The sequence below is a fragment of the Haematobia irritans genome, chromosome 4 (assembly GCF_050003625.1).
Source record: "Haematobia irritans isolate KBUSLIRL chromosome 4, ASM5000362v1, whole genome shotgun sequence".
NCBI classification, from domain to species: domain Eukaryota; kingdom Metazoa; phylum Arthropoda; class Insecta; order Diptera; family Muscidae; genus Haematobia; species Haematobia irritans.
Window position 1 is genome coordinate 222822707 of NC_134400.1, and position 19334 is coordinate 222842040.

Here is a 19334-nt window from a genome sequence, read left to right on the forward strand (position 1 = left end):
TAAGAGTTTAGTAGCACTTTTTGGTATACAATAAAATAGGCAGTGTATCCACACTGCCTGAATTGGTGGCAATAACGTAAACGAGTAATCAAACTAGTTTATGATCATTCGTTTACGTTATTGCAACTAATTCGTGCAGTATAGATGCATGAAAGGTAGTGATGTTTTCCTTCACGACAACAATGCTATACTCATGCAAAATGAGCAATTATATCAGCGCTATGTAGAAGCTGCTCCCAATCGGGACATCGCCCATAAAAATCAGCATTGATTCGGTTGTTTTGTAAGCAGTTGGTACTGCCTCTCTCCCTTACAATCTTGCTGAAAAGTGCTCCATTCTTTGCTGGGATTAAGCGTCAATGTGAATTCAATGGACATTCGGAAAATTGGGGCAACTATGGGATTCCGCAGTACTCGATATGAAATGATTGAACTTCCTGCTCCCCTACATGAAGACAAACCAAATCAAACCATCTTCTTCGTTTGGTTTAATAGTAATCATCCAAATAAACATCGTTTACATATGCGTTCAACCTTCAAGAAAGACTGGGTCTAGAGTTAATAGCGACAACCTCTAATACGACTCTATTCTGCCAATAGTGAGGTGGCTGAACTTAATCCTGTTCATGGATTCCAGACACCACCCATGTCACTGGACGAACGTTAGCCAGAACGGGAGACCAAAGTGGCTTAGACCAAACTAAAAGCAGGTAAGTGGTAGTGCCCCAACTCCTAGTTATCCAAGATTGATGACAGCACAGCTGACGTCTGGCCCATACACACAAGAAAATTTCACGAAAATTTTTCCATTTAAAATTTTAATTGAGTTTTAAAAAATATTCAATTAAAAATTGAATTGATTCAACAAATTTTTTAATTGAAACAAAACTAATAGTATCAATTAATTTTTTTAATTGGATCAATTAACTTTTTAATTGACCTTCAATTATTTTTTTTAATTGATACTATCATTTCTGTGATTGAAGACATTTCAATTAAAAATTAATTGGATCAATTAATTTCGTGATTGAATCAGAAAATAAATTTTTTGTGTGTAGGTAATCAAATGCCACTTTAAATTAGCGTTGTGTGTGTCTTGCATTGACATATTGCTCTAAACTCTAAACTCATTCCACATAGACGCACAGTTCGGCGATATGGATGCATAACCACAAATCACTTACCTTAATTTACACGATTGCCATGTGCGACGCGTGCTGATGATGTATGGCAAGAGCAGCGTAAGACCACCATCGTCATAGAGCCACCAGACATCGATGACAGCATGACTACGTTTGCGGGTAAAGAGACTCAATTGATGTAGCACCTCTTTGGGCAATTCGACACCACCGGGACCCTTGTATAAAGCAGCGGGGTCATCATGTTTCGTTTTCGATTTACGTAAGGAATTCGTCTATGATTAAAAAAAAAGATATTGAAATAAATTCCCATTTTCCCAGTAATGTGAATAAATTGCAATTTTTTGTGTCTCTTTACCAACTTACCAACAAAGGAGCTGTTTTGGGATCAGCTGGATCTGGCAAACCAGACACTTCTTTATTCGGACCACCAGCAACAAATGACAAATCACTGGTACTGGATGCTAAAGTGACAAATAATCAAGAAAAAAATAGGTTTACTTTTAATTAAATGAATTGTGAATGATATTTTCAATTTTACTTTTCTTTGAATCAAAGAATCAAAGGTCAGACAATATGTGTCCTGCCTTTTGCAAGGGTTAAGTTTTATTGACATGCAATTTGAGTCAATGATTTCGGACTAAAAATAATTCCTTTCAGTAATAAATAATAGCAAGAGGCTTGACACGTAGAGGCTATTTTAGGTCATTATCTGAGCAAAACGTAGTTGATTCAACTAAATGGCTTCAAGGGCTTTGTTTGCTTAGCAATTGAGTGATTGCAATCCCCCCTCCAGGTAAAGTGTACGAGAGTCGTTCATAAAATTATAAGAATTTTGATTTTATTTGAGTGATGACTTCTAAGAAAAAAATCTTGTGAAAAATGAAATTTCATTTCATTAACAAAAATTTACATTTATACATATTTGTGAAATAGTTTCATTTAGTCAGTGTTGCTTTCAAGAAAAAATTATAAATGTTTGAATTTATTTCATTTCGATGAGTTACATCTTTGAGTTTTTTTATATACTGTGTGACTGACATGTATTGCAAGCAATTTATGGTTGATATCCTTTCTAAACCGTTCGTCTGAAAACTGACAGATTTATTCCAGTGAGAGTTCATTTTATTGTTGACAAGCTTACAAAACCATTTGGATCTATTGCATTCAGAAATAATGTTGCACAACCAAAGATACTGGAAAGAGCCAAGGAATTGTATGTCTTGCAAGAAAGTGACCATTTACCGAATTTGGTTTTCTCCGATGAGAAGCCATTCCAAAATGAGCAGTTTGTGTATAAATAAATGTATAAAAAATGTCACTATAAATACCAAATATTATCGAGAAAATGGCCAAAACTTATTATTGAAGTCATGTACAGACAAACATTTTGGCTTTTTTAATTCATTTAACTAACGTTTGCAAATAATAGTATAAATTTGAACTAAAACATAATATTTTCCCAATTAATGAATTATTGATAGAAACGAGCTCCAGGTCTATTTCTATCAATAATTCATTAATTGGAAAAATCAAATACAGGTCGAATACAATAAAAACAAGTTTGTAACATAATATTTTCCATGAACTAAAATGGAATTCAATTGGCTTTTGTGCCCTGGAGGTATGCTTCATTAATCCCTCTTGCAAAATAGGTCCTGGATAGGTTAGGTATAGCGGTTGCCCGAAATTTTGGGCTCACTTAGATTATCGAGGCAATTGTGCTATGGAAGTTGTTCCACAAACATTTCTTTTAAAGTACATTGGACAATGAAATTTCGCAAAAAGGAATAGACAATCAATAAAAGAAAGAATTATAAAAATAAAATTAAAAATTTTATTCCAGCTGCAATTTGAACCTATGCCGTTTCACTTCCATGAAAGTTATTCTAAGAATGTTTTGCAAATTTCCATGAATTTAAATTTTTTTGTTTATTTTTAATGAAAACAAGTATATACGGCCGTAAGTTCGGCCAGGCCGAAGCTTATGTACCCTTCACCATGGATTGCGTAGAAACTTCTACTGAAGACTGTCATCCAAAATCGAATTACTTGGGTTGCGGTAACTCTTGCCGATGACAAGGTATCATAAAACTTCCTAATACCGTAATATATACCACGTAGTCCATACGTGGTATATACTAAACATAAAATGGCCGATTAAATACGTATATAATTAAGTTTGACAAAATTTTCTATAGAAATAAAATTTTGACAAAATAAAATTTTGACAACATTCTCTATAAAATTAAAATTTTGACAACATTTTCTATAGAAATACGATTTTAACAAAATTTTCTATAGAAATAAAATTTGACAAAATTTTCTATAGGAATCAAATTTCGACAAAATTTTCTATAGAAATAAAATTTTGCTAGATTATTTTTGCTCGAGTGGCAAGCATGATTATGAACCGATATGGACCAATTTTTGTGTGATTGGGGATCGGCTATATATAACTATAGACCGATATGGACCAATTTTGGCATGGTTATTAGCGGCCATATATTAACACCACGTTGCAAATTTCAACCGGATCGGATGAATTTTGCTTGTCCAAGTGGCTCCGGAGTTCAAATCTGGTCATAGGTTTATATAGGGGCTATATATAATTATGGACTGATATGGACCAATTTTTGAATGGTTCTTAGAGACTATATACTAATACCATGTACCAAATTTCAGCCGGATCGGATGAAATTTGCTTCTCTTAGAGGATCCTCAAACCAAATCTGGGAATCGGTTTATATGGGGGCTATATATAATTATGGACAAATATTTGCATGGTTGTTAGAGACCATATACTAATACCATGTACCAAATTTCAGCCGTATCGGATGAAATGTGCTTCTCTTTGAGGCTCCGCAAGCCAAATCGGTGGATCGGTTTATATGGGGGATATACGTAAAAGTGGACCGATATGGACCAATTTTTGCATGGTTGTTAGAGACCATATACTAACACCATGTACCAAATTTCAGCCTGATCGGATGAAATTTGCTCATCTACGAGGCTCCGGAGTTCAAATCTAGGGATCGGTTTATATGGGGGCTATATATAATTATGGACAGATATGGACCAATTTTGGCATGGTTGTTAGAGACCATATACTAATACCATGTACCAAATTTCAGCCGGATCGGATGAAATTTGCTTCTCTTTGAGGCTCCGCAAGCCAAATCAGGGGATCGGTTTATATGGGGGATATACGTAAAAGTGGACCGATATGGACCAAGTTTTGCATGGTTGTTAGAGACCATATACTAACACCATGTACCAAATTTCAGCCTGATCGGATGAAATTTGCTTCTTTTAGAGCAATCGCAAGCCATATTTGGGTGTCCGTTTATATGGGGGCTATACGTAAAAGTGGCTATACGTAAAGTTGTTAGAGACCATATACTAACACCATGTACCAAATTTCAGCCTGATCGGATGAAATTTGCTTCACTTAGAGCAATCGCAAGCCAAATTTGGGGGTCCGTTTATATGGGGGCTATACGTAAAAGTAGACCGATATGGACCAATTTTTGCATGGTTGTTAGAGACCATATACTAACACCATGTACTAAATTTCAGCCGGATCGGATGAAATTTGCTTCTCTTAGAGCAATCGCAAGCCAAATTTGGGGGTCCGTTTATATGGCGGCTATACGTAAAAGTGGCCCGATATGGCCCATTTGCAATACCATCCGTATGTATAAAATAAAAATAAAAAATTTTCGAAAAATATTTAATAAAAAATTCACCGCTGGTGAGATTCGAACTTATGTTCTTTTCTTCATTCATACTAATAAAGAGAATCTGGAGAAGCAGTTAGAATGTTATGTCTTGATGTCATATCACAAACACTTGAATTGATGCCTCGACGCTTTGTATTAAATTACATTTGTGGTTGAGTGTGCTAAGGCGTTCTTTTATGGCGCCAACAAACCCAGGTTCAAACCCCGGTGTAAGCAAAAAAGTATTTGGAATTAAAAAAGTTTTTGGAATTAGATGAAAAGATAATAATAAAATAATAAGAAAAAACAAATTGTTTTGTTTTTATACCCTCCACCATAGGATGGGGGTATATTAACTTTGTCATTCCGTTTGTAACACATCGAAATATTGCTGTAAGACCCCTTAAAGTATATATATTCTGGGTCGTGGTGAAATTCTGAGTCGATCTGAGCATGTCCGTCCGTCCGTCTGTTGAAATCACGCTAACTTCCGAACGAAACAAGCTATCGACTTGAAACTTGGCACAAGTAATTGTTATTGATGTAGGTCGGATGGTATTGCAAATTGGCCATATCGGTCCACTTTTACGTATAGCCCCCATATAAACGAACCTCCAAATTTGGCTTGCCGATCCCCTAAGAGAAGCAAATTTCATCCGATCAGGCTGAAATTTTATACATGGTGTTAGTATATGGTCCCTAACAACCAGGCAAAAATTGGTGCACATCGGTCCATAATTATATATAGCCCCCATATAAACCGATCCCCCGATTTGGCTTGCGGAGCCTAAGAGAAGCAAATTCGATCCGATCCGGTTGAAATTAGGTACATGGTGTCAGCATATGATCTCTAACAACCATGCAAAAATTGGTCCACATCGATCCATAATTATATATAGCCCTCATATAAACCAATCCCCAGATTTTGCTTGCGGAGCCTCTAAGAGAAGCAAATTTCATCCGATCCAGCTGAAACTTGGTACATGGTGTTGGTATATGATCTCTAACAACCATGCAAAAATTGGTCCACATCGGTCCATAATTATATATAGCCCTCATATAAACCAATCCCCAGATTTGGCTTGCGGAGCCTCTAAGAGAAGCAAATTTCATTCGATTCGTGTTAGTATATGGTCTCTAATGACCATGAAAAAATTAGTCCACATCGGTCCATAATTATATATAGCCCCCATATAAACCGATCACCGGATTTGACCTCCGGAGCCTCTTGGAAGACCAAAATTCATCTGATTCAATTGAAATTTGGTACGTGGTATTAATATATGGCCCCAAACGCCAATGCAAAAATTGGTCGAAATCGGTCCATAATTATATATATATCCGATCCAGATTTGACCTCCGGAGCCCCTTGGAAGAGCAAAATTCATCCGATTCGGTTGAAATGTGGTACGTGATGTTAGTATATGATATCCAACAACCATGCAGGAATTGGTTCATATCAGTCCATAATTATATATAGCCCCCATATAAACCGATCCCCAGATTTGACCTCCGGAGCCCCTTGGAAGAGCAAAATTAATCCGATTCGGTTGAAATGTGGTACGTGATGTTAGTATATGATATCCAACAACCATGCAGGAATTGGTTCATATCAGTCCATAATTATATATAGCCCCCATATAATCGATCCCCAGATTTGACCTCCGAAGCCCCTTGGAAGAGCAAAATTCATCCGATTCGGTTGATATGTGGTACGTGATGTTAGTATATGATATCCAACAACCATGCAGGAATTGGTTCATATCAGTCCATAATTATATATAGCCCCCATATAAACCGATCCCCAGATTTGACCCCCGGTGCCTTTCGGAGAAGCAAAATTCATCCGATCTGGTGGTTGAAATTTGGTACGTGGTGGTAGTATATGATATTTAACAACCATGCCAAAAGTGGTCCATATCAGTCCACAATCATATGTATGTTAGCCCCCTTATAAACCGATCCCGAAGTTTGGTTTTGGAACCTCTTGGAGGAGCAAATTTCACCCGAGTCAGTTGCAATTTAGTACATTGTGCTAGTATATGGCCGTTAACAACCATTCCTAACTAGGTCCATATCGGTCTATAGTTATATATAGCCCTCAGATAAATCGATCCTCAATCACACAAAAATTGGTCCATATCAAGTTCAAATTTGTACATAGCCCACATAAAAGCGACCCCCATATTTCAATTCTGGCTCTCTACGTACCGTGCAAAAGTCTCTATCGATTCGTAATTATTTGTAGACTTACCTATACATACCTTTTTTGTCTAGTATATACCACGTATGGACTAACTCACAATTTAGAAAACTATGTTAAGAAGTTTTAAGATACCACAACCCAATTAATTCGATTGTGGATGATAGTCTTTCGTAGAAGTTTCTACGCAATCCATGGTGGAGGGTACATAAGATTCGGCCTGGCCGTATATACTTGTTTTATTTTTCTTCTATTCTTCATTCAAATGAACCTCCACGGCATAACTTCAAAAACAATGCAAAGGATCCAAAAATGGAATACTTCTGTCCAAGCCTATGTAAGTTTGCACTTACTCAGCATCATAAATTGGGGATCCAAACTACTTTTTGGAAGCTCTTTTTTGCTGCGATGTAGTGAACTTCTCTGTTATCAATACCCGTGTCCGATAAAACCACTTGGAGAAACTGTGAAACACTCAGAAAGACCACCAGCATTACTGAGGGGGGATAAACCACCCGTGAAAAAAAATGTTTTCTTCTGTCGAAACTGAGATTGACCAAACGACCCTTTATATACATGACGGGCTTGCTTTTTCCCCATAGTCCTCTTATCGAAATGCCTGATAAATTTTTGCAATCGCTCCACGCTTCTGGATGTCCAAGACAATAATTCATTGTTGACAATTGCCATGTGGCATTTATGATAAGCTGTACTCATGCTGGGCATACAAAAACTGTTATCCTTCACAAATACCCTTCATACACCATTTAATGTCACTTCACTACCACCCTTCCGTAATAAAGGACTTCATATCATAGTCGTAGAGAACTTTATGGGATATCGTAAAAAGCGTTAAATCAATCATAAGGACAAAAGTAAAAGTTCAACATAATCGTTTTTATGCGATGTCCAGAATTGTGTTTTAGGGTAAAATGGGAGCTCTCAAAGCGATTGTCAGCAATAGAAATGCACTCAAAGCAAAGAAAAAAATAACTATGGTTTTTTATTTGGAGAAGTCATTGGGCGGATAGCACACATAAATGATAGCACACATAAACAGCATTTGCTAATTGTGTTTTCTTTCAAAGGAGCTAATGGTTAATCAACTATGTAAGTGTACTTTCTGGATATGGTCCTGGTTTAAGCGAAATAAAAATTCAATTGTACATTCTATTCACAAGATAATGGCTAATGGCCTATCATTTTTAATGTACACTCAAAAGAAAGTTTGACTTGGATTCAAAGATTTAGGTTAGGTTAGGTTAGGTTAGGTGGCAGCCCGATGTATCAGGCTCACTTAGACTATTCAGTCCATTGTGATACCACATTGGTGAACTTCTCTCTTATCACTGAGTGCTGCCCGATTCCATGTTAAGCTCAATGACAAGGGACCTCCTTTTTATAGCCGAGTCCGAACGGCGTTCCACATTGCAGTGAAACCACTTAGAGAAGCTTTGAAACCCTCAGAAATGTCACCAGCATTACTGAGGTGGGATAATCCACCGCTGAAAAACTTTTTTTGGTGTTTGGTCGAAGCAGGAATCGAACCCACGACCTTGTGTATGCAAGGCGGGCATGCTAACCATTGCACCACGGTGGCTTAAGACCTTCCCTTAAGGATTTTGGATACGGCTTCTTTAAAATAAAAACATTTTTTAGCGATCTATCTAGAATTAACTTAAATAGGACCAATAATTAAAATTATTATATTTATAATTATTTTATCATTCTATTTTCGCGTTATATTAATAAAGCTATTCACGAACAAATAAATGCCAGATTAGAAATCCAAATTTTAAAAAATTTGAAAAATGTTTTCTTAGTTCCACAAAAAAAAAATTAAACCAAAGATGCTAAATCTTCAAAATAAGTCTTAGCCTATGTTTGAAGCGCTTTTATCTTAAATCAATACAATATTTCTGTTAATTTAATAAAGATTTCTTTACATCAGTACTGTGTTTATTTACCCTAAGGAAAATTTCCCTTAGTTCAAAGGCATACGACTCTAAATTTAAGACACAAATTTTGGAAATGTTTGTGTCCTAAATTTAATAAAACAAATTTTAAGCAAACTTTATAAACTTTCTTTTAATTGAAATTTCATTATTTTAAAGAAATTTGTCCTTAATATTTTGTAAAAAGCATATCCTAACATTTAGGATCCATAATATCACGTAAATATTTTTTTCAGTGTAGGTATTAAGTTCTAGATACTTTCTTGAATTTCCGAAAAGCATTTACCAATTTTTGTAAAATTGGCCTGACATCTGCGGTTCTAATACAATTTAATTAATATTTTCTAAAATTAGATTTTTCTAAAATTAACTAAAATTTTCTTTGCACTTTGGTTCACATGGCTTTTTGAAGGGCAGTTTTTTTTCAAGCCTTTTTTGATGGCTGCTATCATTCTTTTCTGAATAGGCAATCAAACGAAAGGAAATCCATCATTACCTAGTTCCTAAAAAAATATTTGATACGGCTGATGGCTTAATTGAGTGAGCACACAATGGAATATTCCTTTTGTTACTCAGCCCTCAGTTTAACCCTTAGGTTAGCAACCACTTGTAATTGAAGAATCAATACAATTTACAGCAACTTGATGTTATTCAACTTTCAACATGTGCTTCTAAATTCCGACAGATATTTCTTAGAAATTCGTGAAAAATGATTTTCCAAGTGAATTTTTCGCCATATAGTTACCTAGTAACCCACAGGTATTATTTACATGTTTACACGTAATTTAACAAGCAAAATGTATAAGAGAGGGCAATAGAAGCCTTTATGGTGTTTCCTAGAGTCATATTGACCTTGGAAAATGTCAATGCTTTAGTACATTTGAAAGATAAACCTGAAGGAGTTACATACATTGCTCTCGCGAAACTCTTGTCTGTGGCGGTGAGGCTACGTAAAAAATTCGATAGCACATTGAAGATGCGTTAATCTTAGATGATGTAGGTGTCTGTGTTATCCAATCCCTGACTGAGGTGGCACTGACAGAAAAAAAAATCGTTATGTAAATTCCGAAGTTCACCACATGTGAGTTCGAGTCGAGTCGAGTCGAGTTTCCTTTTTATAAAGAAACAAGACTTAAATAGAAGGAAGATATGCAAGGCATTCTTAGCACCGACACAATGTCTTAAAACCATGCAGCACCTCCAATGGAGAAGAGACTTACCATAATGTCACTTTTTTCATTCGATGTTAATTTTGTGCAAGTTTTTGTTCATTCATATGTCATAGTGTATTTTTTTGTGGAGACATAAACTGCTTGAAAGTATGCAAGTATGCAAGTATCTCAGTTCTAATTTTCTGTAGTATTTAAGTTGGGTTACTTCTGTGAAGTTTCAATTTCAAAAAGGGGTTGTTGATGACCCGAAGGTAAAATTATTGTTAGGCTAATTCTTGACCACGACCGTCCCTTAACCCTCTAATGCCCCAATTTTTTGCCAGCTGATTATATATTCAATGTTAACGACACAAAAGCACGAAAATGAAACAAAAAAAATTATGCGGTAATATTCAAGGCAAAGCCTCTTGAACAGATTTTACTAAGTTTTCTTTTTATTTTACCTATTTTTTGTTGTCTTAGGTGTGTTTTACTAAAAGCTTCCTGATTTTACGAAGCCCGCATAAAGGCGGGGTTGGGCATTAGAGGGTTAAAAGTCCGTCACAAAAGCTAGGTCGCCGGTTATTACCAATGGGTATATTGAAATATACATAGGAATGAGCACTATATAGACCAATCCACAGATATGACTTCCTCAGGGCTATGTGTTTATCCATTACGCTTGAAATTCGATACGTGATATCCGTTTTAATGATATGTATATGTAAAAGTCGAAAATTGTCTTATAGACTTTGATTTAGATAGCTGCATCGAATTTTTATTAAAAAATTTCCGGCTTTTTGTAATCTTCAAAATTTACCTTTTTGGCCAATTGATTTTTTTAAAACTTGACCCAAATCAACTTTAACTCTTGTACAAAATCGTAACGTAAACATGTAGAAGACGACTTTTTCAGATTTCCAAAAATGTTAAAACTCCAAAACTACTTTTTTTAGATTTTGAAAAAAAAATCGAAAACTCGAATTTTTGGTTATTTATTATAATTCCTAATTCCCAAAAAATTATCAATATGGGTCCAGAATTCAATGTGATTAGATGCGATTGTGATCGACTGTATCTCGTAGAATATTGTGCGCACACGATGATGGTGGGAATGGTTGGCCTGTCGCAAACTGTGACTTTTGCGATATACATTTACGAGAGTTTAAAACCTATGTCGCATTTCTTTTGTTCGTATTGTGAACAAAAGAAATGTTAAACTTAATTTAATGCAGTTTGGATCCCCCACGGGAGCCACCGTGGTGCAATGGTTAGCATGCCCGCCTTGCATACACAAGGTCGTGGGTTCGATTCCTGCTTCGACCGAACACCAAAAAGTTTTTCAGCGGTGGATTATCCCACCTCACACACAAAGAACATTTCATTAAAAGTCAGCCAACGAAAAATTCTCATTGATATAACGAAACATTTTCATTAATACAATGAAAATATTCGTTAATAGTACGAAACGTTACGTTAATTTGCAGAAAATTCGTCATATTAACGAAAAATGTCATTGTATTACACGACACATTTCGTTAATATAACGAAACTTTTTCTATTAGTGCAGTAATGCTGGTGGCATTTCTGAGGGTTTCAAAGCTTCTCTAAGTGGTTTCACTGCAATGTGGAACGCCGTTCGGACTCGGCTATAAAAAGGAGGTCCCTTGTCATTGAGCTTAACATGGAATCGGGCAGCACTCAGTGATAAGAGAAAAGTTCACCTGTGGTGTCACAATGGACTGAATAGTCTAAGTGAGTCTGATACATCGGGTTGCCACCTAATCTAACCAAACCTTGGCTCCCCGATAAAATGTATGCTCTTATATTGTATTTATTGAAAATTTAACTAGTTTTACATCTTGCATTCGCAACTTCAAACTATTCAATGTTCATCCAAACTTTCGTTGCATCAGCGAATGACTAGCTAGAGTTTTGACAATTTTTAATTAGTATGGAAATTGGCTCTAATAAGTAAAAAATTGAATCCACTCTTAAGTAGTGGCTTCCATCGCTGTCAGTTTCTGCAGATATTTATGGAAGGGTAATATCAGCGTGTACAGATTGTCACGTTTATTGCACCATGGAGTAGGACATAGTAATTTTGGCTTGAAGTCTTCCATTCCAATAAGTCTATTTTCTAACCTACTTGTTTTGAATCCGTTTATAATTTTATGAACATTCCTGAGAACTGCAACTTCTTCGAATATACCATAATCGTCCACCCTCAAAAAAATGGCTTCTCTAACATAGGTTCCAAACATATTTTGCAGGAGGCACATATATTATTGGAAACTGCGGAAACATTAATATGTTTGTTTTATGTGAACATATTATATGTTTGGAAGCATTTTGAGCCCAAAAATATTATATGCTTGGAAGAATTTTCCCTAAAGAAGATTATGCTCATTGCCTCACATAATTTTCACTTCCACGATTTTTTTTAGTTCTTGGCAGCTTTTTCTGTAATACAAATAATGTTGAAGAAATTATTCAATTTTATACATTTTTTAAATTTTACTTTTCGCCTGGATGGAGAATCGAACCGAGGACCATACAGTTTGTAAGCCAACACACTATCCACTGGGCTACGTAGCTGTTATAGTCACCAGTAGACAATTATCGTTATAAGTTACATTTATATAGCATAGTTTGCAGCGCCCAAGAGCCCATGCAAACATAACATTATTTAACAGAAACATACATTTGTTGGCCACGTGGAGCAGTGGATAGCATGTCTGCCTTGCATGCAAAGGGTCGTGGGTTCAATCCCTGCTCCGACCGAACACCATTTTGTTTTTTTTTTTTGTAATTTACACATTTATATTTACGAGTACTCCTCGTACGTTCCGATTTCTTCTAGCGAACCAAGAAAAAAATTGTGTCCATAATTCCAAAATGATAAACAAAACGCATGTCCACACATACATAAAATGCTGCTATCAAGGCGAAAACACATGCTGTTTTTTTTTTCAAATGTCTATTCTCTTGGTTCTGAATATCTATTCTCTTTACTCCGAATACTCATGCTAATATTCAAATTAAATAATATTTAGACTTAAGCATATCAAATTTTTGGCCGTTTTCATAAAACAGTTTTCCGAAACAACATACAAGCGGTTTTACAGACATTGTTCTCTTTTGATTTTCTCACTGTGTTATGTTGATATCTTTCGTCAATCCTCCCGGTTTTCATCTGTATTTCTTTCTCTATACTCTCTGTCGCTCTCTGAATAAAATATCACAACATATATATGTTTACATTCACACATATTACTTTTATGAAACATTCACGCCCCAAACATAATATATTCTAACATATTAACATATGTGTGCCAAACATTTAGTGTTAGTTAAGGAACATTACATGTTTGCATTTAAATATATTGTGTTTACAAATTGTGCCCGAAAGACATTTTGTTTATATCGGAACATATGAAAAACACACTTTTCTAACAGTGTGGATATCATCGAATTCGCTGCCCAGCCGAAGCGACTGAAGTATTTTGAATTTGCGAAGTTTGTTACTATTTCTACATTTACGACGCACTTTTCTACATTACGAACATATGAAAAACATACTTTTCTAACAATGTGGATATCATCGGATTCGATGCCCAGCCGAAGCGACTGTAGTATTTTGAATTTGCGAAGTTTGTTACTTTTTCTACATATACGACGCAAATGTGACGTTTACAACTTTGCGACAGTCGCAAACCTTAAAAGGTTTGGTACATACCATCTCTCCTGGTGGGTATATTAAATTCGACACGGCCAAACTTTCAGTCATATAACTTATATATTTTCACAGAAAAACAAGTAACTAAAGTCTAAAGTCGGGCGGAGCCGACTATATTATACCCTTCACCACTATGTAGAGAAACATTTGTGTTACCATCTCAACTACTTAAAATTTGCTGGGAGCTATGTAAAAGTTTGCATTTCCAGATACAAATACTTTTAATGGAAACAATTTTTTGTACTTCTACAAAAACTCTAGAATTAAAATTAAAATCGGCTAACGCCCTGGGATGAAACACAATGTTAGTAAAAAATATGGGAAATATGAAGCGAGAGAAATTTTAATGCAATTGTACAAAAGAGATTTATGATTTTTCAGGCGATACATATGTATTCGAGATATAGGACATTTAGAGTAATATCTAAAATTTTTGCTACTCATCAGCGGCGATTTTACAAGGATATTGATTAGATCTCGCCAAGATATGTGGTCAAGTGTGGGTTGTGATATATTATTTGGTCTAGTCGGGCGACTTGGAGCCTTATTTAAAACTCATCCGTTCTGTGAAATCTTTGGCATTGCAGTGTGTAGGATATGGCTAAGATATGGGGAAATCATCGCAGAATTTTGTGTAAAGTGTGAGAATTTTGGCCATATTTGTATTCTCTGAGTAAACTATCCAGTCAATTGGAGGAAAATCCCATTGAAAATAGGTCTAAAATATGAAACAGTCTACCATATTTCCCCAACTCTGGTGTACGTATATATGGGAGTTATATACAATCTGAACCAATTTAGACTAAATTTGACATGCATAGTTAGAATAATAATTCAGCTATTTATGCGAAATTTCACGTAAATGGGAGTATAACTGTGGCTCCCCTGGTCACATGAATGCAAATCGGACGGGAGATATATATGGGAGCCATATCTAAATCTGAACCGATTTCAACCAAATTTGCCACAATTACCTATACTACTAAACGTACTCCTTGTGCGAAATTTGAAGCAAATCACGGCAAAACCCTGGATTTTGAGGCCATATAAGTTCAAGTCGGACGAAATATATATATGGGAGCTATATCTAAATCTTAGTCGATTTTGACCATATTTGGCACATGCAATAGTATCGTTAAAAGTACCGCTTGTGCAAAATTTAAAGTAAGTCAGGGCAAAACTCTGGCTTTTGAGACCATATAAGTCCAAATCGGGCGAAAGATATATATGTGAGCTATATCTAAATCTGAACCGATTTTAACAAAATTTGACACACTTAACGATACTACTAAACGTACCCCTTGTGCAAAATTTGAACTAAATCACGGCAAAACTGTGGCCTTTGAGGCCATATAAGTGCAAATCGGACGAAAGATATATATGGGAGCTATATCTAAATCTGAACCGATTGCAATAAAATTTACCAAGCATTGGTAGAATGTCAATTCTACTCTTTATGCAAAATTTCACGTAAATCGGTAGTAAACTTTGGCCTATGTGGTGATATGAGTCTAAATCGGACGAAAGATATATATGGGAGCTATATCTAAATCTGGACCGATTTGGCTAATATTTTGCAAGTTTTTCGAGGCTCATAAAATATTCGGATCTACTGAATTTGAAGAACGTCGGTTGATAAACTCGCCAATTATGACCAGATCGGTGATAAATATATATGGCAGCTATATCTAAATCTGAACCGATTTTTTCCAAAACCAACAGCGATTGTCTCTGCCCCAAGAAACGGCCCTATGCCAAATTTGAGGAGGATCGGACTTAAATTGCGAGCTGTACTTTGTGCACAAATTACATATACAGACAGACGGACGGACAGACAGACAGACAGACAGACAGACGGATATCGTTCCACAGTAGTGGTGAAGGGTATAAATATCACAAAAACATTTCCAATTAACAGGTTGAGTAAAGTTAAAAACGTAATGAATTAAAATTTGATACGCTTTACTCAAAAAAAAAAATAAAAATAAAACAGTAAGGAAATAGATTTTACGCTTTTAATGAAAATATTATTTATCCCATCAAACATTTTAATTAAATAAAAAATTATTTCCAATTGAATTTATTATTAGAAATTTTGTTCGGAAATAATTGCTTTATATATGCATACTATTATTATAATCATAACTATAGACGTTTCGACTCGGCTATAAAAAGGTGGTCCCTTGTCGAATCGGGTAGCACTCATTGATAGGAGAAAAGTTCACCACTTTTGGTATCATAAGGGACTGAATAATCCAAATGAGCCTACAACTAACGGACTACCACTATACCTAACTTAACCTAAAGGTGAAACTATAAAAACTAAATAATAACAAAATAGATAATTGATTGCCACAAATTTTCAATTTAATTTTTTATTCAATCTTTCAAAAAATTAATAGAAATTTCCGAAGAAATCAATTATTTATTTAATCAAGTATATGTTATTTAATTTCAATTTTATTCTATTATTGAGACTATTATTTTCATGATTGAAGCAATTAAAAAGTCAATTGTATCAATTAATTTCGGGATTGAATCAGAAATGTTTTTTTTTCCTGTGTCTCAACAGTGTTTAATATTTTAATGGTTGCCTCACTGGATCATATCTAAAAAAATGAATACGAAACGCTTATTCCCCGAAATTCTTATCAGTTGATTGTGCCTTTGGCTTCTGCTCCAAATACTAAATAGCAATGAACCTATAGATTCAGGGGATAGTTTCTCCATTCTTCCAAAAATATAGATGCTCTGTTTTTCATCTCCTTTAGCCTTATGTGGCTTTGTGTGTGTGTGTTGAATGATGAATGAATGAAATTTTCTAGATTGCTCCTTAAATTTGGCCACTTGGATTTTATGATTTTTCCTCTGTTTCCTTTGTTTGTATTGTATTCTCTCGAAATTGATTTTGAAAATGCATTTGCGAAGATGTGAATATGATTACACCAATAATGATGGCGCTTATTGCTTCCATCATGGTTGTGATTATTCTCCATCAACCATGTCGAACAAGTGGCAGGTGCTCAAATATTCTAAAAAAATTCTCATTTACTCAAAGGTTCTTGATTGAAATTTGATTTGATTTGATTGCCTCGGTAGAAATTTATTCCTTGCCATCTACGAAAGGAAATGAAAACCACACTTATGCCATTGGAAATTACCAAGGATATACGTATCTGCTGCTTCTCCTCCTGTTTTAGCTTATCACTCATGGCAACAAGGTAAGCAATAGCAACAAACAAAAACCAACGCATTTATATTTCATTTTGACAAGTATTTACTTATGTCATTGTCTTACATTGTCTCAACGAAAAAAAAAAACAAAAAATGATATCAATCATTGTACCACTTGAGCCCATTCCTGGTAATTATTCCTAATTTCAAATGAATATGCGTGGTTTTATTCCTAACACAAACGGTGGCGCAAAGGGGGAGGGATGTGTCATTTAATAATGTCAGCTTTGGAATTGTCCTGGGGCTACAATTTTAAAATAATTGAAGGCAAGAGAATATGTAAACATTGTTCAGAGAGCATGGATTATTACCAACCTGCATGGGGGTTTGCAATGATTCTCAATGACGAGGAGAACCCAATTGATTCGAAACGAAATTTTTGACGTACTTTTATATACTGGTTCCACCGTGCTGCAATGGTTAGCATACCCGCCTTGCATACACAGGGTCGTGGCTTCAAACCCAGTTTCGACCATACACAAAAAGTATTTCTATGATGGATTATCCCCTCTCAGTATTGCTGGTGACAGTTCTGAGTGTTTCAAAGCTTCTCTAAGTGGTTTCACTGCAATGTGGAACGCCGTTCGGACTAGGCTATAAAAAGGAGGTCCCTTGTCATTGAGCTTAACATAGAATCGGACAGCACTCAGTGATAAGAGAGGAGATCACCACTGTGGTATCACAACGGACTGAATAGTCTAAGTGAGTCTGAAATATCGGGCTGCCACTATAACTAACCTAACCTACAGGTTACTGGACTGGTGTGGGTTAGAGGTGTGCACGTGAGTAATAGTTTACTCACGCTCACGCACACTCACGACTGAAAAATCATACTCACGCACACTCACGCACGATATTGTTTGGTAGGACTCACGCTCACGCACACTCACGAAAAGAAAATTTGTACTCATGCACACTCACGCACGAAAAGTCGTGACTCACGAAAAATACCGTGAGTCACGAAAAATATCGTGACTCACGAATAATTTTATGATTAATTTACCTTACCGAAGTGTCTGAAAACATGAGCATTATTAAAATCGAGAGTGTTATTAAACTCTTAACATCCCAGGTGTCACTAAAATTGTAATTGAATTTAACTCTTAAGCGTTTTATGTTGGTGAGCAGGAATATTTTCGTGAGTGTAATTCGTTACTCACGCACACTCACGAAGATATTATTTTCGTGACTCACGCTCACGCACGACATTTTGGTTTATTAATCACGCTCACGCACACTCACGCTGTTGTCATGAGCGTGACTCACGACTCACGCACGAATCACGAAAACTTTCGTGAGTCACGACAATTTCGTATCACGTGCACACCTCTAGTGTGGGTGCTTAAGTTTGTAAATTTTTTTTTTTTTGATTGTCATAGAATTTATTGATTTCTCTACTCTGTTGATATTAAAACATTTAACTTTATATTAAAGAATAGTAGTCCAACTGTGTTGTCCTACGTCGTGTCCTATGGAATGAGTCCAAGTCATATCCTATAGTGAAAATTTACCTCGTCAATGACAAATCCATATAAAAGTGACCGATCCCTTCCATGCCTATAGAGAAGAAATATGATCACCTCAAACATGTTTCAAGAGACGGGGAACATGTAACATGTTTGTCGCAATCATGTTATTTTTTCACAAATTTTGTATCTGATTTACGCTTACGAAAAGATGTTTCGGTGTAAAAACTATATATTTGGAACTCAATTTTTTTAGCACATTATTTTTAAGTGCAAGCATATAAAGTTCATTCACTAGCATAGCATTTATATGTTGTTTATAAATAAATATTTCTAGTATAACATTCGAATAAATTATAAACCTTTTTTTAATTGTAATCCAACACAAGTATGTTTAAGAGATTTTGCTGCAAGTAAAAAAAATGGATTGGCACCTTTAAAAATGTATATGCCTAAGGTAGAACATAATATGGTTGATCAGTACAAACAATATTTTGTTTGGACAGATCTCGAAAATATATATGCATGAAGCAGAATGTGTTTGGGAGTATTTTTGGCGAGAAAACAACATTTTTTGGGAAAAACTTGTTCCATGTTCTCCATCTAAAAATAGCATTTTGCTCTTGAAACATGTTTGGGTGATCATTTTCTTGCTTGGCATGTATGTTTTGACCAGAACTGGGACTGGTCCGTACACACCAGGGACTAGGCCTGCAACAACTACA

At 35.5% G+C, this 19334-nt stretch overlaps 1 protein-coding gene across 4 annotated transcripts in view; it reads right to left on the reverse strand.

Moving 5' to 3' along the window:
• Nucleotides 1–19334, reverse strand: part of Ncc69 (sodium chloride cotransporter 69) — a 309232-nt gene that overhangs the window by 31001 nt on the left and 258897 nt on the right. For all 4 annotated transcript variants that reach the window (XM_075308676.1, XM_075308675.1, XM_075308673.1 and 1 more), the window contains 2 exons: nucleotides 1506–1603; nucleotides 1185–1414 (listed from right to left, as the gene is read on the reverse strand). In XM_075308676.1, coding sequence (XP_075164791.1) covers nucleotides 1185–1414; nucleotides 1506–1603 — 328 coding nt within the window. The remainder of the gene's footprint in view (nucleotides 1–1184; nucleotides 1415–1505; nucleotides 1604–19334) is intronic.